The 22,522-nt window shown below is 65.5% G+C and overlaps 2 protein-coding genes across 5 annotated transcripts; one reads left to right on the top strand and one right to left on the bottom strand.

The window, feature by feature from the left end:
* Positions 1–92: 92 nt before the first annotated feature.
* On the bottom strand, positions 93–4,485 carry RUNDC3A (RUN domain containing 3A). 4 transcript variants are annotated; one of them, XM_041426590.1, is made up of 11 exons: positions 4,275–4,485; positions 3,306–3,421; positions 3,023–3,156; positions 2,572–2,657; positions 2,349–2,438; positions 2,182–2,262; positions 1,904–2,069; positions 1,555–1,712; positions 1,254–1,391; positions 1,023–1,129; positions 100–808 (listed from the first exon to the last, which is right to left on the bottom strand). In XM_041426590.1, the coding sequence occupies exons 1-11, from the start codon at positions 4,379–4,381 to the stop codon at positions 666–668; spliced, it is 1,326 nt and encodes a 441-aa protein (XP_041282524.1). In that variant the 5' UTR covers positions 4,382–4,485; the 3' UTR covers positions 100–665. The 4 variants fall into 4 exon arrangements, with proteins under 4 accessions (XP_041282523.1, XP_041282522.1, XP_041282524.1 ...); XM_041426588.1 differs by lacking the exon at positions 4,275–4,485 and having other exon boundaries at positions 97–808; positions 3,306–4,159; XM_041426591.1 differs by lacking the exon at positions 4,275–4,485 and having other exon boundaries at positions 101–808; positions 2,572–2,670.
* Positions 4,486–6,002: 1,517 nt separating this feature from the next.
* On the top strand, positions 6,003–18,396 carry SLC4A1 (solute carrier family 4 member 1 (Diego blood group)). The gene is made up of 22 exons (XM_041426587.1): positions 6,003–6,117; positions 9,239–9,330; positions 9,439–9,535; positions 10,399–10,468; positions 10,586–10,683; positions 11,802–11,872; positions 12,055–12,232; positions 12,311–12,446; positions 12,666–12,807; positions 13,207–13,276; positions 14,009–14,193; positions 14,388–14,598; positions 14,700–14,906; positions 15,108–15,256; positions 15,386–15,580; positions 15,998–16,165; positions 16,308–16,397; positions 16,507–16,673; positions 16,783–17,036; positions 17,121–17,290; positions 17,485–17,658; positions 18,134–18,396. The coding sequence occupies exons 2-22, from the start codon at positions 9,313–9,315 to the stop codon at positions 18,212–18,214; spliced, it is 2,931 nt and encodes a 976-aa protein (XP_041282521.1). The 5' UTR covers positions 6,003–6,117; positions 9,239–9,312; the 3' UTR covers positions 18,215–18,396.
* The last annotated feature ends 4,126 nt before the right edge of the window (positions 18,397–22,522 follow it).

Here is a 22,522-nt window from a genome sequence, read left to right as displayed (position 1 = left end):
AGGGGCTGCAGGAGGCTCACTGGGTGCCCCAAAATCCTTGTGTGGGCCAGGACTTTGTGGCAGGGGGGCCCAAGGGGTCTGTTCCCCTCTGGGGAGGTGGGTGACAGGCCAGCTCTGCTTGCTGCGTTTATTGATTCCTTTTGCTCCAACAAGGCAGATGGGGCTGAAATAAAAACCAAAATCACCCAAAACAACCCAAAACCCAGGGGAGGATGGGGAGGAAGGGGGAAGAAGAGTCCTCCCCCTGTTGTGGGGATGCTGCTGCAAGGGGGGCAGGCAGCCCCCCACAGTGCAGGGGAGCCGGGGGAGGCCAGGTGGGCACCAAGGGCCACGCCAGACCCTCACCTCTGGAAGGGGCCTGGCCCCGACCCCCCCTTGCCCCCCAGCAGCTGTCACTCCCAGTGTCCCCCCACCGTGGCACAGTCCATTCCCCCCAGTCCTGCACCCCCCATCCCAACAGGTCCGTGTCTCCAGCCGGGGTCCACGCTGGGGGGGCCGAGGCGCAGCCGGGGTGGGGTCTCAAGATGGGGAGGGGGATGCCCGTCCCCAGCCTCCCCGGTGGGATCGGCGCGTCCCTCGTTGGTCCCGGGGTGGCGAGGGGGGCCGAGCTCGGTCAGTCCGGTGCCGTCACGCTGGGCCGGGGGGCGGCGCGGGGGCCGGGGGTCTCAGCTGGGGCTGCGGGTCGGGCTGGCTTCCGTGCTGTCGCTCACCAGGCACTCGTTGGACTTGAGGCTGGCCAGGGACTTGCAGCTGGGCAGGGAGGCCAGGGAGCCGCAGAGCCCCAGCATGGAGGGCGTGGGGTCCTTCCCTGCGGGCAGAGCGGGGCGTCACAGGGGGCTCGGCCTCGTGTCCCAGCCCTGCCACCCCGGGGGGACAGGGACCACCTCTCCGGGGGCCACCTAGGTGTCCCTGCACTGCTGGGGCAGCATCCCAACCATGAGGAGGGGGCTGCTGGTGGGTCCTGACACGCGGGTGAGATGTGCTGAGCCCCGAGGGCACCCTATTGTGAGTGGGGGTCTTACCCAAGGGCCCCCAGGGCTCCCCTTCGCGCTTGCCCTCGCCCAGGCGCTGGGAGTCGGAGCTGAGGCTGTTCTCGGCCGAGAGCTGGTCGGTGCTCACGAAGCTGTGCCTGCAGAGGGACAGCTCTGAGCCCCCCGGGGCTGGCTCAGCTCTTGTACCCCTCCCACACCCCGTGTCTCCCCCGGGGTAGGGCAGGGTGCTCCGGCAGCTCTCTGCCCCCACCGTGAGCTTGCCTTCTGTAAAGTTTGCTGTCCGAGCCGCTCTCATTGCCATTGAGGGTCCCCAGGGAGGGCCACTGGTTGACCAGGGGTGTCACCATCTCCTTGGAGAGCTGGGCCAGCTGTGGGTTCTCGCAGGGGATCAGCCCCGTCCTGCAGCAAAGGCGGGTGCTCAGCACCTGGCACAGCCACCACTGCTGGGGACCTGCCAGGTGACACGGGACGTGTGGGGACACCCAGGGCCTGTGGGGCAGCCTGGCTCCAGGGACCCCCAGCCCCCCGAGCCCCCCGGCAGTGGCAGTGGGTCCCCACTCACAGCTGCTCCTGCAGCTCCAGGATGACGCCCTCCAGCTCCCTCTTCTCCAGCTGGTTCTGCACCATCACCTCCTCCAGCCGGAGCTTCAGCCGCTTGTTCTCCGCCTCCAGGTCCTTCAGCTGCGACTCCCGCAGCCGCACCAGCTCCTCCAGGTACCCCTGAGTGAGGCCACCATCAGTGGTGCACCGCTGCCACCACCCCCAGTGTCCCCAGGGCCCTCCAGAGTGACAAGGAGCGGGCTGGGTCACCGCAGCAGCAGGATGAAGGGCTGAGGGTGCCACTGAGGCAGAGATGCTCCAGGCTGGAGCATCCTGGGGAAGTTGATACCCTGACGGCCCCAGTCTGGTACCTTTTGGGCATAAACAATGCGGAATTTCTGCTCCATCTTGCGCCACTTGTTGTACCAGCTGTCCTCGTCGGTGACCAGGGGCAGGTAGGGGTGTTCAGGTGAGCTGTCCTCGCTCGTGCTGCTCTCCACACTGCCCCGCTCCTCCTCCTCACTCAGGTAGTCATAGCTGGGGGGTGTGGGGGCTCAGCAGGGGCTGTCAGGGGTTCAGGGAGCCCCATCGTGGTGCTGGGGGAGAGACAGGGGGGTCCCCACCCCAGGAAGGGCACCCCAGCTCCTACCTCTGCGTGAACTTCAGGTAGGGCGTGTAGTCAATGACCACGGGCGTTTTACCGTCCATCACCTCTCCCTTCAGGCAGAAGCTGAGCAGAGGCAACGGGAGAAGAAGGTGAGGGAACCCCCAGGCTGTCAGCCAGGGCCTGTGTCCCTCTGTGTCACCTGTCCCTACCTGAAGTCGATGGCGCTGAGCCCGATGAGCATCCCCGTGAGCACCGTGGACTCCTCCCGCAGCATGATGGCCCCGTCGTCGTAAAACCGCCTGCGGGGAGCACGCGGCTGGATGTGCCCCCCCAGCACCCCAAAACCCACCCTGGCACCCCGAAACCCACCCCAGCACCCCCACACACCCTGGTGCAGGTGTGGCCATGGCCGGCAGGGCCGGGGCTGCTCACCTGGTGGTCCGAGTGTCCCGCAGGGCTGTGGAGATGTACTCGGACATTCGCTTCTCCATCAGCGCCACACGGATCCAGGCCCGGCCCTGCGAGGCAGTCCTGAGGGTGGGGGCTGCCTCGGGGGGTCCCCACATCCCACCCACCCCCAGCACTCTGGTCCCCGTACAGGAGTGGCTTTCAGCCCGTTTTTCGGTACCATGGGGACCCACAGCTGCTGTTGTGTCCCAAGGGGCCCTGTGGTGTAGGATGGAGCTGCGGGAGGGCAGGGGAAGGGAGCAAGGTGGGGACACAGAGGGGTGGGGATGGGGATGGGGATGAGGAGAGATAGGAATGTAGATGGGTCCATGTACCAGGGTCAGGGTGGATTGAATGGAAACAGGAACAGACATAGAAATGGGGATGGGGACAGGGACAGGGACAGGGACAGGGAGAGGACTGGTGCCTTCCTGACCTTGGCCCTGGAGGTGCTGATGTTCTCCATGTTCTCGATGCTGCTGACGCAGTTGTTGGGGACCTTGCTGCAGGCCAGGCGGATGTAATCCCAAAACCCGCGCTGTCCATCGGAGCTGAACCAGCTGACGGGGCCTGCGGGCACCCACGGGCTGCTCAGGGGCTGCTGCGCCAGCAAAGCCCCTCCAGTAGAGCTGGACACCCTTCCTGGCGCCAGCATGTGCGTCCCCATCCGCCAGGGGACAGGGGATGGGGACAGGGACAGTCCTGGGGGTCACCCGTACCTTTGAAGCGGTGGCTGAGGATCTGCTCGAGGATGGCAGCGAAGTTAACGAACTCCTCGGAGGAGTCGTCGATGGGATCCGCCGTGTACTTCTCCAGAAGGGTCTTCACCGAGAACCTGGCGGGAGGACGGGCGTCACAGCGGGAGGGGACACGCGCCCCGCGCCACCTCCAGCCCTGGCACACGTCAGGGTTTAGCAAAGCGCTTTTCCAGCTGTTGGCTCCCGCTCCCGGCAGCGGGAAGAGGGCGTCGCGCTGGGCTGTGGCTCGGTGACCCCCCTGTCCCCGCGTCCCCAGGGACCCCGAGGGGCGGCCGCTGCTCCCCGCTGTGCAAGTGGCCAGGAAGGGCGAACAAAGGCCCCCTTCCTCCCGGCCGTGCGCGGGCGGTGATGGCTTCCCCTTCCGCCCGGCCGCTCGTGCTCGGGGCACAGCGACGCCGAGGACACCGAGCCACCGAGCCTGGACAGGGCGGGACGGGGCAGGTGTTTGCCCGGGGGGCATCGCTCCGTCTGTGGGGTCTGTGGGTCACAGCTGCAGGGGGATCCCCGTGGCAGCAGGTGGAGGGTGTGCCATCCTGGCACTGAGCTCTGGAGGTGCCTCATGGCACTGCCGTGCGGGCTGCAGGTGGAGATCCAGAGGGTCTCCGTGTCGTGACAATGGGGACTTTAGATGCCCCATGCCATGGCAAGGAGATCCATTGGGTCCCCATGTCATGGCAGTGGGGTCTGGAGGTGCCCCGTGCCACGCTGAGGAGCCCTGGGGTCCCCAGAGCCCAACATGAGGCCCTGGGGGTCTCTGCCAGGTTGCCCAGGCCCTGGTATCCCCCACATCCCCCCAGCCCTGGGCCAGGCTCCAGCACTCCCAGCTCCAGCAGCTCCTCACCAGGCCCCTGGGGGGGGGGTCACCCCACCCCCACACCCCGGCAGGAGCCACCAGCCCCCCCCACCCCCCATTTTGCGGTGTCCCCCCACCTGCAGACGGTGATGAGGTTTTTCCTCTCCACGGCGATGTTCCTGGAGGAAGCTTTCTTGGAGGAGAGCCCCAGAGCCATGGCAGCCGGCACCCAGCTCGCTTCCATCCAGCGGCCCAGGCGCCACGGCCGCGGGCGATGCCCCTTCCCCCGTGGGGACCCCCCCACCCCGCGGCCCCCCGCCCGCACCGCGCAGGCTTTGCTCCGCCGGTGCCCACNGCTCTCCCCGCCCCCGGCCCCCCAAATCGCTCTCCGGGGGATGGGGGGGGGCACAACAGAGCGGGGAGGGCCGGAGTCCCGCGGGGGGTCCCCAGCTGTCCCTCCCGACGTGACGTGTGGCTGCTCGGGGGGGACGCCGTGGGTACCCCCCAGGGGTTTTGGGGGAGTCTTTGGACCTCCCCAGGCTCAGATGGTCACCCCATGCCTTGCCCTGCCTCGATCCTCGTTTTGGGGGACTGAGCATCACCCCCCACCCCCCCCGCGGGGTCTGCGGGGGGCGAGGGACCCCCTTCACGGGGGTGGGTGGGGGCTGACTGTGCCGGGGGACAATCCCCCCACCCCTGTTCTTCACTGTGCCTCAGTTTCCCCGTTGTTGTGACAGAGAAATCGAGGAGGGGCTGGCGAATCCCACAGCAGCCACGTAAACCTGCAGAGCCCCCAAATAAATCAGAGCCACCCTCAGCACACAGACCCCCCCCGTGGGGACATGTGCCACCTCCCTGTGCCCACCGGGGTGCCACACGCCCCCTCTGCCCCTGCCACGGGGGCTCAGCCAAGAGAGCCCAGCTGGGGGACAGGTGGGCACAGCACGGGGAGGGACCCCCAAAATCCCCAGGGCCGTGCAGGGAGGGGAGCCCTTGGCAGTGCCCAGATAAGGCCGGGGCCGTTATCGGGGCACCCAGAGCCAGCACCACCCCTCCGAGGGTGCCACCAGGTCCCCAACGTGTCCCCAGCCTGGATGGGCCTCCAGGCTGCTGTGGCACAGTGGGGACAGCTCCGGTGCCACCTCACTGCTGGGGGACCCTGTGGGAATCCCCAGGTACCGGGGCTGGGATGGGATGGTGTGTGTGCACAGGTGTGTGTGTGTGTGCACAGGTGTGTGTGTGTGTGTGCACAGGTGTGTGTGTGTGTGTGTGCAAGGCTCACCCACCCCACCCTTGCCCTGGGATTGGGATTTTGGGGCTGAGATCCTTTTTGGGGATATAAATGTAGAGACACACACACGTGTCTGTGCACAGGTGCGCGCACACGCAGGGGCCGTGTGCCCCTCACACACACACAGGTGTGCCCACGGGTGGGCACCAAGGCAGGGCACACACCCCTGCCCTCCTGCCAAACATGCCAGCCCTGTCCAGGGCACCCCAGTGACAGCGATCCCTGGCACAGAGGGACACCCCGGCCCCGCGTCCCCCCCGCGCCTCCTCCCCAGGGAACTCCCCAGGAACCCCCTTTTTTTTTTTCAATTTTTTTTTTTTAAGAGAACACCCCAACCCCGCGGAAAGGAGGGGGGAGGGGGACAACCGGGGGGATCCCGGGGATTCCCTGCAGGGAAATCCGAGGTAAACAAGATTGGGGAGACGAGGGGGGGGCAGCGGGAGCAGGTCCGGGGCACCGGGCTGGCTGAGCGACGGCAGCAGAGCGGGGCGCAGGCGGGGCTTCACCGGGGCGCAGCTTTTGCAGATGTTGCACCCCGATAACCTTGTTTTTACGGGGGGCCCGGGGTGGGGGGGCCGGGTGAGCCCGAGGGGGGCAAGATTAGGGAGGTGAGCGTGACTCAGGCATCGGCGTCTCACACCCCGGGCAGCCGCAGAGAGAGCGCCAGGGGCGTCGGAGGCACCCCAGGGGTAGGTGCGGGGTCACCTCGGGGTGTCCCTGGGGAAGACAGGGTGGGAGAGGGGATGGCGGGGCTGGGAGGGCACCCTGGGCTGCCCCCGGGGCTGTCAGGGGGGTGTTGGGGTGGGAGGTGCTGTGGGATGGGAGACAGGGGCTCCATAGGGAGCCAAGGGGGCACACGGGGTGGGAGGGGAGCCAGCCGTGGGGTGTGGGTGGTGTGGGATGTGTGGGCTCCATAGGGAGCACCAGAGATGTCCCAGCCGTGGGGTGTGGGATGTGTGGGATGTGTGGGCTCCACAGGGAGCACCAGAGATGTCCCAGCTGTGGGTTTTGGGATGTATGGGCTCCATAGGGAGCACCAGAGATGTCCCAGCTGTGGGTTTTGGGATGTGTGGGCTCCATAGGGAGCACCAGAGATGTCCCAGCTGTGGGTTTTGGGATGTATGGGCTCCATAGGGAGCACCGGAGATGTTCCAGCCGTGGGGTGTGGGATGTATGGGCTCCATAGGGAGCACCAGAGATGTCCCAGCTGTGGGTTTTGGGATGTATGGGCTCCATAGGGAGCACCAGAGATGTCCCAGCTGCGGGGTGTGGATGGCCTGGGACGTGTGGGCTCCATGCTGAGCCGTGCTGGGCACCTGCTGGATGGAGGATCCCAGCCCTGCTGCACGGATGGCGTGGGATGTATGGAGTCCATAGGGAGCGGCGGGGTTGTACCCACGGAGGGAAGGAGCAGCCCCACGCTGCGGGGATGCTTTGGGACGTGCTGGCTGCAGACGGAGCCGAGGGAGGAGGCGGGAGGGATCCCTCATGGGCGCTGTGGGACGTGAGGGCTCCACAGAGCCCTGGTGGCCGCAGGGAGGATCCCGGTGGCCGTGCGGGGACGGCGCGGGAGCGCGGGCTCCGTGCTGAGCCGTGCCGGGAATTTGGGGCGGGAGGGGCGAGCCCAGTCCTGAGCTGGGCAGGAGATGTGCGGACCCCACGGGCTTGTACCCACCGAGGGGGACCCCACGGGGCTGTACCCACCGAGGGGGACCCCACGGACTTGTACTCACTGAGGGGGGACCCCAGGGGCTTGTACCCACTGGGGGGACCCCACGGGGCTGTACCCACCGAGGGGGACCCCACGGAGCTGTACCCACCGAGGGGGGACACACGGGGCTGTACCCACTGAGGGGGGACCCCACGGGCTTGTACCCACCGAGGGCGACCCCACGGGCTTGTAAGCACTGAGGGGGGACCCCACGGGCTTGTACCCATTGCGGGGGAACCCCACGGAGCTGTACCCACTGGGGGGGACCCCAGCCGCGCCCGGCTGCTGGGGGGTGTGTGGACCCCACGGGCCCGCGCTGGCTGTGCGATGTGGGGGCCGTGGGCTCATCCCACGCACACGATGCGGGACAGGAGCCCCGCAGCGCCCGGGGGTTCGCGGGGCGTGCCGGGCTCCATCCTGCCGTGCCCGGGGCTGCAGCCTGGGCTCCGTGCGGGGCTCTGCGGGCCCCGCACAGCGCGGCTGGCGCAGGGATGCGTTCGGGGGGTCCCGGTGACCTCGCTGCCCGGTGCCGCGGCTCCCCGCGGGTCCCGGCCCGGGGCGCTGCGGGGCAGAGCGGGGGGCAGCGGGTGGAGCGGGGCAGGGGCCGACGCCCGATGCCGGGCGTTATCAGTGGGGCACAGCCCGGCGCACCGGGCTGATGCAAGAGCCGCCGGCGGGCTGGGGGGGCCGGGGNNNNGGGCCGGGGGGGGCCCGGCACAGGCCGGGCTGGGGGGCCGGGGGCCGCCGGGCCGGGGCCAGGCGGGGCAGGAAGGAGACGGCCGAGTCAGAGGCTTGCCGTCCATCCCGTGGCCCCGCCGCGGCTCCCGCGCCCCGCCGGGGATCCCGCGTGGCCCCAGCGGGGATCCCGTGGCCCCCGCGAGGTGTCCGGGACCCCAGCCCGGCTCCCGCCACCCCCGGCCGGGAGCGAGCTCCTGCATCACCCTGGTGAGATCGGGGGGGGCTGGTTCCCCCCAAAGCCGCCCATGCCCCGACCTTGCCCCGGAGCCCCCGAGTGAGGTCGCTGAGCCGGGGTGGCGGGGGACAGCCGCAGCCCCTCGGCCCCCCAGGCTGGGAGGGTCCCCAGGGGGCGGCTGGAACAGCGGCTTTGGGGGTGCCGGGCCATGGCACCCCTCCTCAGAGACTCTGGGCTGGGGCGGGCGGGGGTCAGGGGTGAGGGGGTTTCAGGAGGGGGGTCTGGAGCCCCCCGGGTCCCTCCGGGGCTGCCCCGGGGGGAGGAAGGGGGGGGCGGAGTGCGGGGCAGGGCGCCCCCTGGCGGTTGTCCCGAGGCACAGCCCCGGGGCAGCTGCGGGGGGGCGAGGGGGGCAGGGGACACAGGGGACACAGGGGTCACAGGGGGTGAGGGCACTGGGTGCTGCAGGGGATCTGGGGGCTGATGGAAGGGCAGCCCCCACCTGTGCACCCCAGCGGCCTTTGGGGTGCTCACCCCGTCAGGGTTTGGGGTGTCCCGTGAGTCCAGCTGTGCCTCAGTTTCCCCCGTACTCCCCACCCCCACCCCCCCGCCAGGGGCTGGGGCTGTGTGCTGGGGGATCAGGGCACTGCGTGTGGGACCCCAGCCCGTGTGTGTGGGACTATACAGGACCCCCATACAGGTGCAGGGGGCTGCAGGGGGCTGTGTAGGACCCCAGACACGTGCGTGGGTCTATACAGGACCCCCACCCACACACGGGAGGGCCGTGTGGGACCGCAGTCCCCGAGCCTGGGTCCATGTGGGACCCGACCCCCGGCCGTGGGTGCGTGCGGGGGCTGACCCTGAGCACAGGGCACGGTGTGCGTGGGCACGGCTGGCTCAGGGCACCATGCCACGTCCCTGGTGGGAAGCTGCCGGGGCTCTGCCATGTCCTGACGTCGGTTCCCATCCCGTTTGGCCACAGGGCAGGGCATGACTTCCCTGGGGACCCCCAAGCCCAGCACCTCCCAGCCCGCGGGGAGCTGGTCGGGCAGGCAGGGGCTGCGGGAGCGGCCACGGCGTCCAGCGCCAGCCCCAGCCCTGGGGACAAACGCCAGTCCCGGGGGCACGGAGCGATGCCCTGCTCTCTGCTAACTTGTTCTTTCTCGTTTCCCCCGTGCCCGCCCCGCAGAGCGCCGGGTTATGGTGGCACCGGGCTGAGCGCCGGGACGCGCCGAGGCGGCAGCGGGGGCCGAGCCCGGAGCCATGGAGGGGCCTGGCCAGGTAGGGACACCCGGCCCCCGCCCCGGCTCCGCCGCTGCGCCCCGGCACGGCCCCGGCGAGGCCTTGGGGGTGCCCGAGCCTGCTGACCCCCTTCTCTCTGTCCCGCAGGAGGCCTACGAGGAGGGGATGAGGAGGAGCCTGGACCCTGAAGGCTACGAGGACCCCGGCCTAAAGAGCTCCCACCTCTCACTGGGCGAGATGAGCAGTGAGTGGCTCCTGGGGTGCTGGGGGCACCAAGGGTGGCATTGCATGGGCACCGGTGTCACAGGGGTGCCAGCGCTGCACGGGCGTGGCAGAGCACGGGTACCGGCGTGTCACCCGGGCACCGGTGTGGCAGAGGTGACAGTGCTGCATGTGTGACAACGGCGTAACACGGGTGACAGCTTGGCAGGGGTGATGGCACCACAGGGGCACTGGCACCAGCTGGGTGCCAGCGTTGCAGGGCCACCAGTGGCTCGAGGTGACGCGTTGCATGGGCAGAGAATTTTGTGGGTGCAGCTGTGCAGGGACACAGCATGGCTCAGGAGCATTGCATGGGCACCAGCAGTGCATGGACACAGGTGTTTCACGGCTGCCAGCTTCTCGTGGGCACCGCGTTGCATGGGTGCCAGCACGGCGCAGGCACGTTGCATGGGTCGCACAGATGAGTTGCATGAGCACAGGAGTGTTGCATGGATGCATTTCCTGCGTGCCAGCGTGGCACTGGCAGCGGGGCTCGCTCGGAGCGCGGGGCCAGGCAGTGACACCCCTCCTCAGGGACATCCTGCCCTTAGGGACAACCCCCCTCAGGGACACCCCCCCAACGGCAGCGAGTCCCTCTGCCGAAACCCCGGAGCCGTGAGGTGCCACCTCCAGCTGCGGGTGCCTGGAGTGGGACACCCGAGGGACACCCGAGGTCCTTGAGACCCCCGGGAGGGAGGTGAGGGGAGTTTGGGGTCTGCGTGCCGCGCAGCATCCCCTTGGCCCAGGCACGGTTGTTTCGGAGCTGCCACCCCGAGGAGGTGTTCGGGCTCGGGTCCCCCGCTGGGGTGACACCGGTGGGGTAACGCTGCCGCCTGTTCCGCGCAGGGGCCGGCGCTGGCATCGAGTCCCCCCTGCAGGCGTGGAGGGCCAGGGCCGAGGAGATGAATCCCCTGCGGTGAGTCCCCAGATCGGGGCGGGGGCTCTGCCTGCCCGGCTGGCATCCCCGGGGGAGGCTGGTGGCACCCGCGGTGCCCGGCGCTGAACCCCCGTGCCCGCGCTGTGTGTTTTGCAGCCAGTATCTGCCCGGCCGCCGGGGATTTTATGACCTGGACGGGAAGAGGCGCTCGGCCGGGGCCCCCCCGGGACACCCCAGCCGTGGCGAAGGGCAGCGTGAGTGACCGCGGGGGCCCCGGGGGACAAAGCCCAGCCCCGGCGTCCCCCCCACCTCAAGCCCTCCGTGGCGCTGCCCGCCCCGGTTCTGCCACCCCCGTGTCCCACCCTCCGCGGGGGGACGGTCACCCGGGCGTCAGGGCACGCCGCGGGGTGACCGCTGCCACTTGCCCGTAATCGCCCACTGATTGAGGATAAATAAAGCCTTTGTTTGGGGTGAGGACAAGAACCACTCGGGGCTGAACGCTGGCTGGCGCCGGGCGGCTCGGTGGCGGTGGCGGCGGGCAGGGACGAGGACACGCTCGTGCCCACGTGCCACGGCCAGCACCGTCGGGGACACAGTGACAGGGGACGCGCCCCATCCCTGCTCCCATGGGCGCAGCATCCTTCCCCCGGCAGAGCGGGATGCGGCTCCCGCAGCATCGCCCCGCCGGGTGACCCGGCTGGGGACCGCGAGGGGACCGCGGTGGTCCCCGTCCAGGGTGGAGGGGGACGGGGTGAGCCTGTCCCCAAGGTGGGGTGACAGCGGGCGGGCGGGAGCCGTGCTGGTGTTTACTGTCAGCAAAGGAAGTGCTGCGGGATTTACGGCGCGCACCGGGCGGCCGCGGGGATCGCTCCCCACTTTATAGGGACGGAGCGGCGGGGACATGGGGAGTGCAGGGGGGCCCGCAGGTAGGCAGGGGACGGGGACAGGGACACCTCGGGGGTCAGGCTGGCCGGGGATGTGCTGTCCCCGCGTCCCCATTCCGGTGGTGGTGCTCGGTGCTGGGGCTGTGCCGCTGGCAGGGCGGTGGCTCCGGTGATGTCCCCAGGCTGTCACCCTGCCCCAGGGGCCGGGCTGCGGGGATGTGACGGGACCGAGGTGGGCACCGGCAGGGCGAGAGATGGCAGAGTGGCACATCCAACAAACTCCAGCTGGGTCTGGAGTGGGGCAACACGGGGGGCACATCCACGAGTGCCCAGCGGGGCTGGGGTGGGGATGATGGAGAAGGGGACACGTCCAGGTGACCCCAAAGGGGGCTGGAATGGGTGTGATGATAGCAGGCACCACAAGCAGACCCCAGGGGGATCCGGGCTGGGGCAGGGACCGTCTAACACCTTGGTGGCTCCACTTGCAGCTGTGTCAGTGAACGATGTGGACCCGGAGCCAGCAGGGAGCAGGAGGCTCCTGTCCCAGGACACCCATGAGGTGGGTGCTGCCCCAGGGACCCCCACTGCCTCCCCATTCTGGGGGTGGGTGCACTGTGGCGACCCTGGGACCAACCTCCCAGCTCAGCCCTGGGGGTACCAGGGCCCTGAGGGGGGATGCTGAGTGTGTGGGGGTCCCCAGTGTGGCCAGGGACACGCTGACCCCTCCGTCTCTGGCTGCAGGGATACGTGGAGCTGCACGAGCTGGTCCTGGACAATGCCAAGGACTTGTGCTGGATGGAGGCTGGCCACTGGCTCAAGCTGGAGGAGGACTTCCAGGAATCAGGGGACTGGAGCCAGCCCCATCTCTCCTTCCTGACCTACCACAGCCTCCTGGAGATCCGCCGGGCTTTGAACAAAGGTGGGGACCCTTCCAGGGACCACCAGGACGGTGGCGGGGACCCTGCGCTGGCTGGAGGTGACAGTGCTGTCCCCGCAGGTGCCATTCTCCTCAACGTGGAGGCCAACTCGCTGCCGGCCATCGTGCACATCCTCCTCGACCAGCTGATCTACGAGGGGCAGATGAAGCCGCAGGACCGGGACGACGTCATGAGGACGCTGCTCCTGCGCCACAGGTACGGCCGGGGCGGGTGGTCCCGGGGGGTCCCGGGCTCTGGGACCCTCCCCAGCGTGTGCAGCTGGGTAGGAAAGCTCGGGGTGGGAAAGCTTTGATCCTCAGCCCGCTTTGGGGGTTCCCGTGCACCCGCGGGGCTGGGGCTGTCTGGGGGAGGATCTGGTGGCACCGGGGTGTCTGTCACGGCCCCGGGGCTCTGACACGGCCCCGGGGCTCTCAGCCACCCCACCGAGGATGAGTCGGTGTGGACGATGCCGCCGGCGCTGGTGCAGCGCTCGGGCACCAGCAGGGCCGATGTGGAGCGGCCGCTTCTGCGGGAGCAGCGGCCCCTGGAGATGAGCAGGATGGCAGGGAAGGAGCAGGTGAGCGGGGACAGGGGGCACGGGGGGCACTGGGGACATTGGGGTGTGGGAGATGCACACTGGGTACACACACACACCTTGGCGCACGCGGGTGCACACACACACACACCTGCACAGGGAACAGTGGGGATATTTTGGGGACAGAGTGGGGACTCAGGAATAGGGGGGGGACATGCAGGAGATGGAGAGGGACACGCAGGGAACAAAAGGAGGGGCACGGGATAGAGGGGGACGTGCTGGGGATGGAGAGGAAGATGCAGGGGAACGCACAGGGGGTGGTGGGCGACACGCAGGGGCAGAGGGGGGGGACATGCAGGTACACAGGGGACCACGGGGGACCACGGGGGACAGCCACCAAGGCTGGCTGGCTGATTCCTGCCCTCCATCTGCCTGCAACAGAGCGGGGTCCCCAAACCCCAACTGCTGGAGACAATCCCAGAGGGAGCTGAGGCCACCCTGGTCCTTGTGGGTGAGTGGTCAGCGGGATGGGGGTGCTGGGCTGGGTGCTGGGTGCTGGGGTGCGGGCTCGGGGGGCAGGTTCAGGGTCAGGGGGGGCAGGGGGAGCTTTGCCACGTGCCTCTTGCTGCGCTCGCTCACGAATCCCAGAGGGAGCTGAGGCCACCCTGGTCCTTGTGGGTGAGTGGTCAGCGGGATGGGGGTGCTGGGCTGGGTGCTGGGTGCAGGGCTGGGTGCTGGGTGCTGGGCTGGGTGCTGGGTGCTGGGCTGGGTGCTGGGGTGTGGGCTCGGGGGGCAGGTGGAGGGTCAGGGGGTGCAGGGGGAGCTTTGCCACGTGCCCCTTGCTGCGCTCGCTCACATGCTGCTTTTCTTGTGCCTTTTTTGCCTCTCCCTGTCCTCAGCTCTCTCCGCCGCCTGCTGCTGCTCAGCGCTGCTCTCCGGGCCCCTCTCCCCATGTCCCTTGTCCCCATGTCCTCATGCCTCTATGTCCCCTGTGTCCCAATGTCCCCGTACTCCCACGCCCACTCGTCTGTGTGTCCCTGTGCCCATGCCCCATGTCCCTGTACTTGCATCCCTTTGTCCCAGTGACCTTTGTGCCCCTCTCCCATTCTTTGTCCCCATTCCTCTATGTCACCTCATCTCCATTCCTGGTGTCCCCATGTTTTGCTGTCCCTGTGTCTCTGTGCTCCCACGTCCCCTGTGCATGTTCCCCCATGATCCCTGTCCCGTCCCATCCTCCCCCCAGGCTGTGCAGCCTTCCTGGAGCAGCCAATGCTGGCCTTTGTGCGCCTGAAGGACGCGGTGACACTGGACGGCGTCCTCGACGTGTCCATCCCCGTCCGCTTCCTCGTCGTGGTCCTGGGGCCCGACACCCCCCAGATCAGCTACCACGAGATCGGCCGTGCCATCGCCACCATGATGTCCGAGAGGGTACGGGTCACCCGCCAGTGCCACCGCCCCCTGAGCACCCTGGGGAGCCAGCATGTCCCCCTCTGATCCCCATGTCCCCAAGACTCTGTGTCCTCACCTCCCTATGTCCCCTTATCCCCAAGCCCGCGTCCCCGCGTCCCCCACGGGGACACGCGTGGCACGGCCGCTGGCTCAGTCCCCTTGCCGCCCCGCAGGTGTTTCGCAGGGACGCCTACCTGGCCGAGGGGCGGCAGGAGCTGCTGCGGGGCGTGGAGGATTTCCTGGATGCCAGCATCGTCCTGCCACCCACCGAGGCCCCCAACGAGCAGCTGCTCCGCGCCCTGGTCCCGCTGCAGCGCGAGCTGCTCCGACGGCGCTACCAGCCCCTGGAGAGGCTGCACATCGGGGACTTCCTAAAGGATCTGGGTACGGCAGGGACCACCCCCCGCAATCCCCTGTCCCCGTGGTTGGCAGGATCCCCCTGTCTGGACACGGGGTCCCCTCACGGCCACCTGGTGTGTCCCCAGGGCCGGACGAGGCAGCGGCTGCGGAGGACGACGACCCCCTGCGCAGGACGGGGCGGCCTTTTGGGGGGCTGGTGCGGGACATCCGCCGCCGGTACCCCAAATACCTCAGCGACATCAAGGACGCCCTCAACCCCCAGTGCCTGGCCGCCGTCATCTTCATCTACTTCGCGGCGCTGTCACCCGCCATCACCTTCGGAGGCTTGCTGGGTAACGGGGGGGACAGGCTGGGGACAGGCTGGGGGCACTCCTGGGGACGGGGAGTGGGGCTGGGGGTGTCTCTGCCTTCTCCACCACGCCTCGGGGATGCTCCAGGGGGGCTCTTCCCCCCAATTCTGCTGCCGAGAGGTGTGGGGTGGGGGCACAGCGCTGTTCCCCCAGCCTGGCACCCAGTGGCTCTGCTCCTGTCAGGTGAGAAGACCAAGGGGATGATGGGGGTGTCGGAGCTGCTCATCTCCACCTGTGTGCAGTGCGTGCTCTTCAGCCTCCTCAGCGCCCAGCCCCTCCTCGTCGTCGGCTTCTCGGGACCCCTCCTGGTCTTTGAGGAAGCCTTTTACTCGGTGGGTGCCCCCTGAGCCCCTGGGTGCCCCCCAGCTGCCACCAGCTGTCCCCACCGTGGGTCCAGCACAGCTGGGTGCCCACTCCAGGTGCCCCAGGGCACTGACAGGGCTGTGCCCTTGGCTCCCCAGTTCTGCAGCAGCAATGGCTTGGAGTACATCGTGGGACGGGTCTGGATCGGCTTCTGGCTGATCCTGCTGGTGCTGGTGGTGGTGGCCTGCGAGGGCAGCTTCCTGGTGCGCTACCTGTCCCGCTACACGCAGGAGATCTTCTCCTTCCTCATCTCCCTCATCTTCATCTTTGAGACCTTCTCCAAGCTGGTCACGGTGAGGGACACGGGGGTCTCGTGGTGGGGGTGGGGGGCTGCAGGTTGTGGTTATCACCCAGGTTTCCATAGAAACAGTGGGATGCAGGTGAGGGATGGAGTCTCCTGGTGCTGCCTCCCCTTTTCCAGGTGTTTCCCAGCTCGTGAGGCCCCTTCCAGTGCTGACTATTCTGTGATCCTGTGATCCACGCTTCTCTCTACAGAGGGATTTTGGGGCACACTTGTGTACCACCCAGCCCTTGCTCTGTCCCCACTTCCAAAACCCTAAACACACCCCTGCTCAATCTGTGCTGAGCTCTCGGCCTCACCCAGCCCCTGGTTCCCACCCTGAACCCACAGGAAGGTGCCACCACGGCAGGGGGAGGTGCAGGGGATCCCCATCCCCACTCTCCCTCACTGTCTCCTCTTCCCTCCCCAGATTTTCAAGCATCACCCACTGAAGCGGGAGTACAACGTGCAGCCCGAGGTCCAGCCCGGGGTGCCGGAGCCCAACACGGCGCTGCTGTCCCTCGTCCTCATGGCCGGCACCTTCTTCCTGGCCTTCTTCCTCCGCGTCTTCAAGAACAGCTCCTTCCTGCCTGGCAAGGTGAGGGTCCCCCAGCCCCAGGGCCAAAAGGGGGGTTCGGTGCCTGAGGCCGTGCACAGTCGGTGCGTGCTCCTGCAGAGGAGGGGGTGGCGGGACCCCCGGGCTGGGGGGGCCACGCAGGTTTCTCACGCTGTCCCCACAGGTCCGGCGCTTGATCGGGGACTTCGGGGTGCCCATTTCCATCTTCATCATGGCCCTGGCCGACTTCTTCATCAACGACACCTACACGCAGGTCTGGGAGGGCAGGGCTGGGGGGGACGGGTGTCCCTGCACGGGGACACGGGAGCGGGTGCTCGTCCCTATGTCCCACCCCTCACTGCCCCATCTCTGCTCCCGTCCAGAAACTCAGCGTCCCCAGAGGGCTGCAGGTCACCAACGCCACTGCCCGGGGCTGGTTTATCCACCCCATGGGGGACACTACCCCCTTCCCCATCTGGATGATGTTTGCCTCCGTGATTCCTGCCCTGCTGGTCTTCATCCTCATCTTCCTCGAGACACAGATCACCACGTGAGGACGGAAATACGGGCAGGGGAGGGCTGTGGGGTGCCTGCTGGGTTGGGGATAGAGGGGACCTCCCCGGGGCGCTGTGTCACCAACTGTCCCTGTGTCCCCACAGCCTCATCGTCAGCAAGCCCGAGAGGAAACTGGTGAAGGGCACCGGCTTCCACCTGGACCTGCTGCTGATCGTGGCCATGGGGGGGCTGGCAGCCCTTTTTGGGATGCCCTGGCTCAGTGCCACCACCGTCCGCACCATCACCCACGCCAACGCCCTCACCATCATGAGCAAGACCTCTGCTCCGGGCGAGAAATCCCAGATCCTGGAGGTCAAGGAGCAGCGCATCAGTGGCCTGTTGGTGGCTGTGCTCATTGGTGAGCTGGGGAGGGGTCCCCAGATGGGCAGGGAGGGCTGGGGGTCCCCAGGGACTCTCCCCAACCTCTCCTTCTCCCCCACAGGTGTCTCCATCCTGATGGAGCCCATCCTGAAGTACATCCCCCTGGCCGTGCTCTTCGGCATCTTCCTCTACATGGGGGTCACCTCCCTCTTTGGCATCCAGCTCTTTGACCGCATCCTGCTCCTGCTGAAGCCCCCCAAGTACCACCCTGACGAGCCCTACGTCACCCGGGTGAGTGACCCCCACGGGTGGCTGTGGCTTTGGGGGTGTCCTGGGTTGCTTGAGACCCCCCAGAGAGCCTCATCCTTCAGTGCTGGCCTTTGCTGGCTTCCTCGGGACCCTGCACTGCTCCCCCAGCAGCCAGCACCCCAGCAAGGGTGTGGGATGCTGTCCCTGCCCTCAGTCCTCATCTCCTCGTCCCACAGGTGAAGACTTGGAGGATGCACCTCTTCACCTTCACCCAGATCATCTTCCTCGTGGTGCTGTGGGTGGTGAAGTCCACCCCGGCCTCGCTGGCTCTGCCCTTTGTCCTCATCCTCACCGTGCCCCTGCGGCGCTTCCTGCTCCCCAGGATCTTCCGGGACATCGAGCTCAAATGTGTACGTAGCCCTGGCACTCCCAGCCCCACCTCTCTCCCTGCTCCTGCTCCCGTCCTCATCTCCATTTCTGTGCCTGCCTTATCCTTGTCCCTGCTCTCCTCCCCATCCCCATCCCCATCCCCATCCCCATCCCCATCCCCATCCCCATCCTCCCTCTGTCTCCATCCCCATCCCCACCTCATCCCCATCCTCCCTCTGTCCCCATTCCCATTCCCATTCCCATCCCCATCCCCATCCCCATCCCCATCCCATCCCCATCTCTATTCCCATCCTCCCTCTGTCCCCATCCCCATCTCTGCCACCCTCTGCACCCCTCATTCCCACCCGTGTCCCCATCCCTGTCCCCATCCCTGTCCCCATCCCATCCCTTTCCCCAGCCTCGTCCCAGCCCCTCTTCCCACAGCAGCCCCGTCAGTGTCCCTGTCCTCCCTGCTGTCCCCATCCCTGTCCCCCTCACGGCCTCTCCTCCCTGCAGCTGGATGCAGATGACGCCGTGGTGACCTTTGAGGAGGCAGAGGGGACAGATGTGTACAACGAGGTGCAGATGCCCAGCTAAGGGCTGGCCCCGGCCCCCCACACCCCCCCAGCCCCGCTTCCACCTCCACTGCTGCCATCCTGGGGCCACCGGGCTACCAAGAAGGACTGGGGACACAGTCCCCACCTGCCCACCCTTAGGAATGGAGCCTTTTTTTGTTTTTCCCTTTTATTTTGTCTATTTTTAAAAGTATTTTGGATGATGTGATCTCACCCCCACTTTACCCCACCCCCCCCTGCCCCCCCTTAAGGATGGGTGCTTTTTTTTTTTTTCCCTTTTTTTTTTTTTGTCTATTTTAAAAAGTATTTTGGATGATGTGATCTCACCCCCACTTTGCTGCCTGCTGGGGAAGGGGCTGCCTGTGCCCCACCAGCCACCCTCCACCCGTGGCAAGGTGGGATGTGTCACTATCCTGTCCCCAAGGCCACCACCAGCGTGGGAAGGAGCTGGAGGAAGACCCCAGAGCCTGCAGGGAGGAGGAGGAAGGCAGGGACAGACATACAGCAGGATGGGGTCCTCCCTCTGTCCTCCCCCTCCCCGGGGAGCCCCCCCAGCCCAGCCCCTCTCCCCAGATGAACTTTGGACAAGCTGGGACAGACCCTTCTCCCTGTGGAGCCTTTTTCCCATTTTCTCCATCTCTTGCCCCACGGGATGGTCACAGCTGCTCCTCTGCACTCCCAGCACGTCCCAGAGCCAGGATGTAAATAGCCCAGCAAGGGGGGTTTATACATTTACAGTGAAAACAATCACGCTTAAAACACACAGAAAAATAATTAAAATTACGCTGATGCTTCTGCAGGTAGAATTCACTTAGAGCCAAGCAAAAATTTAAAGTAAAAAAAGGTTGGAAAAAGTATCTCAAAAATAGAAAAAAAAAAAAAAAGAAAAAGAGAAAAAAAAAGCTGCAAGGAGTGATCTGTATATTTGATGCTACTGGGGGGGTTTGTAATTTATTTTTCAGGCTGGTTGTGCCCCCACTGCAGTGGGGCCATGTGCGTGTGTATATACTAGAGAATTATAGCAAAACCTAGGATATTCTAGAAAAGTTGATTTTAAAGAATCCTGGTCAGGGCCTAAACTCTATGGACCAGTCTGGCAGCGTCATTTAACGATAAGTTAGTGTTAATTAGTTAATTAGTCCTCTTTATTTTTATAGCGTTTCAGGTAAATCCATGACGTTTTTCCTTGATTTTTTTTCCCTTGCTTGCTCACCGTGTTTTGCCCCGTTTCCCTTGGGATTGCTCCCAGTCCAGCCAAGCATCCCCCAGTCCTGCCAAGGCTGGCTCTGCTCCGGGCAGCCCCAAGGGCTGGATGTGACCAGGCTGCAGAGCACCAGATCAGACTCCAAATTTGCTCCTTTTTGCATAAATCAGAGCAGGGGACCCCAAAATCAGCGTGGGGGAGGGGGGGTGGGAAGGGGCAGCCAAACCCGGGGCTGTGCTGCCTCATGTTTGGGTTGTTTTTAGTTTTATTAATTACGTGGCTGAAATAAAAATGTTTTGATCTTTGAGGGTTTCTCCTTCCCTTCCCCACACCTCTGTATCGGGCTTTAATAAACAAATTAATAAAATCAGAAAGGAAATGGGGGGGGGGGGTTTCTTTCCAGCTGGGAATTGTCCGAGATGCCTTGATTCCCCCCAAAAGAGAGCAGCAGCATCCTTTGAGGGGTGCCCATCCCCCTGGAATGCACAGCGCAGCTGCACCAGGATCCTTGCCACGATTTCCTGGGATATCAGGGAATGCCAGCATCCCAAGATCCTCGCTGCATCCCAGCACTCTGGGATGCCCTCCAGAACCATCCCAGGGGTGGCCACCCAGGGGTGCTCCCCACAGCCACCCTGGGAAGCTCATCCCCCCCCCAGCTCCCTGCACGGGCCGTCCCCATTCCCAGGGGGATTGGGAATATCCCGATCCAGATCCAGCGCTGCTGGCACAGGACACAGAGCAGCCCCCGCCCCTCCCCCAGCCCCTGGCACAGGGCTGACCCCGATTATCCATAATCCCATTAAGGGGCCGTGGGAAGCCCGTTTGCCCCCAGCCTGTCCACGGGGCAGGAACAGGGAGCAGCACCCCGAACCCAAGCAGAGCCCCAAAACCTCTCTGAAGGGCTAGGAGAAACCCCAGCGTGGCCACCAGGTTGTCCCAAGGCCAGCACAGCTGCCAGCCCCTGTTTTCCAGAGGGGGAAGCACATGGATGGCACCTCCCAGCCCAAGGCCCAGGGACCCGGCAGCTCTGTCCCCGTGTCCCCGTGCCAGCCTCACGTGGACAGGCCACGCTGATGCCATCCCAGCCCCAGGGACATGCCAGCATCTGCCTGCACCCCTCCCTCACGTTTCCCACCCTGGGAAGAGCTCGCTGTTCCCTGGGAGATGGCAGCGAGGTCACGGTCGCGGGATCCAGCCCGGGCTGGGCTGGGAATTTAGGTCAAGCTCCTCTTTGAACTTGCCTCGGCCCTGGGAAACGGGGAGGGAATTAGGGGAACGAGGGGGGAATAAATGTTAATTAATTGGTTGCTAATGAGGGGGGGGAGCATGGAGTTCCAGAGGGGGATCACGTTGGAGCATCACCCTTGGAAAGGGAGAACCCCAGTGCCTGCAGCATCACAGGGCAGGGGACATGGGACACCCTGGCACCTGCTGGCAGTGTCACTGCTCGTGCACTGAAAAAGCAGCAAAGTAAACAAAAACATCCAAACCTGTGGCTTTATTCTCCAAAAATATTAATTGACACAAATAACAGCAAATAAAAAATTCCCGTGGTCAGGAGCAGGCCTGGGAATGGCAAGGAGAGAGGGGGGTGGTTTGGATGGGCATTTTGGGGGGAGTCCCTGTTTCCAGCCCACCTGCTGCAGGGTCTGTGGCTGATTCCGAGGTCTCCGGTGTGTCCTGCTGGTAAAAAAAGCCCCAAGACCACGTTGGGAGAATTGGGACTGGAGCACATTGACAACTCCATGGATTTAAAAAAAAAACCTGAAAAATTTCCGGTGTGTCCTGCTGGTAAAAAAAGCCCCAAGACCACGTTGGGAGAATTGGGACTGGAGCACAGTGGATTTAAAAAAAACCCTGAAAAATGAAAAATGTCAATTTTCACATGTTGGGCCTGATTGGCTCGAAATATCTGAAATATTTTATGGGGTTTTTTGTTATTTTGTGGATTTTTTTTGTTTTTTTTTTTTTTTTTTGTGATTTTTTTTTTTTTTTTTTTTTTTGGTTGTTGTTTTTTTTTTTTTTACTTTTAACATTTTTCCCCTCTTGCAAAATAGCAACAATTCCTGAAATTCAGAGATCCAGCCCAGGCCCATTTCCCACACAGAACAAATACATATATTTTTTATTTTTAAGCTCTCACAGGAGGGATTAACCACCCGGCGCCACTGCCGCCTGGCCGGGCTTGGCACAGCTCGGGCAGGACGTGGCGGAGGAACCGGCTGTCCGTCTGTCCCTCCCTCCTTCGGAATAAAACCCAAATAAACCACTTGCACAGCCAGGCACTACCCCTGCACCCCAAACCAGCCGGGAGGGCTGTGTATGTGTGTGTATGTGTTACCCAGATTTAGAAATTATTCCATTTCTTGTTTCCTTTTCCATGTAACAAGCGCGAAAACCGCCCCGCATTTCGGCCATCCCCACGCGGTCAGCCCCACCGAGCTGGGTGAGCTCACATTCGCACAGCTCGTTCTGCACGCCCGGGGGGCTGCGCCGGTGGCTCCGGTGCTGCCGGAACCGGCCCAGCCCGGCCGGGAGCAGCGCCATGCCCGGAGCCGCCGTGCCCGGTGACCGGAGCCGCCCGGAGCGCGCTGCCAGCCGGGAACAGCCGGGAGCAGCCGGGAACAACCGGGAACAGCCGGGCAGGCCCGGCCGCAGCGCAGCCAGCCGAGCTCCTCGGTGCCACGGGAGCTGCCGGTACCGGAGGGGCGGCCGGCACCGTGCAAGCAGCAGCCGCCGCCGCGGTCGGTGCTACGGAAGGAGCCGGTAGCGGCGGGGCGCTCGGCACGGAAGCAGCCCGGGATGGCCCGTGCTGTGGCGGCAGCCGGGATGGCCGGGAATGTGCAGGCGCTGCCCGGCCGGGATTGGCTGCGGGGAATGACGCCCAGCACAACAAAGGTGGAGTTGGAGAAATTCCATTAAAAAAAATTAAGAGAGAGAGAGAGGGAGAGGGAGAGAGAGAGAGAGAGAGGGAGAGAGAGGAGAGAAAGGGAGCGGAGGGAGGGAGGAGGGGAGGAAGCTGCCCCTCGCCCGCCCCGCCGGGCAGAGCCCCCCCGCCGCCGTGTCCCGGGGCCGCGGGGCGGGCAGGAGCGCGGCCCCGCCGTGCCGTGGGGGCCCGGCTCG

Source organism: Onychostruthus taczanowskii, unplaced genomic scaffold (genome assembly GCF_017590055.1).
Source record: "Onychostruthus taczanowskii isolate IOZ18803 unplaced genomic scaffold, ASM1759005v1 scaffold91, whole genome shotgun sequence".
Taxonomy (NCBI): Eukaryota; Metazoa; Chordata; class Aves; order Passeriformes; family Passeridae; genus Onychostruthus; species Onychostruthus taczanowskii.
Note: the sequence above shows the minus strand (reverse complement) of the source record. Positions and strands in the feature narration are given on the sequence as shown.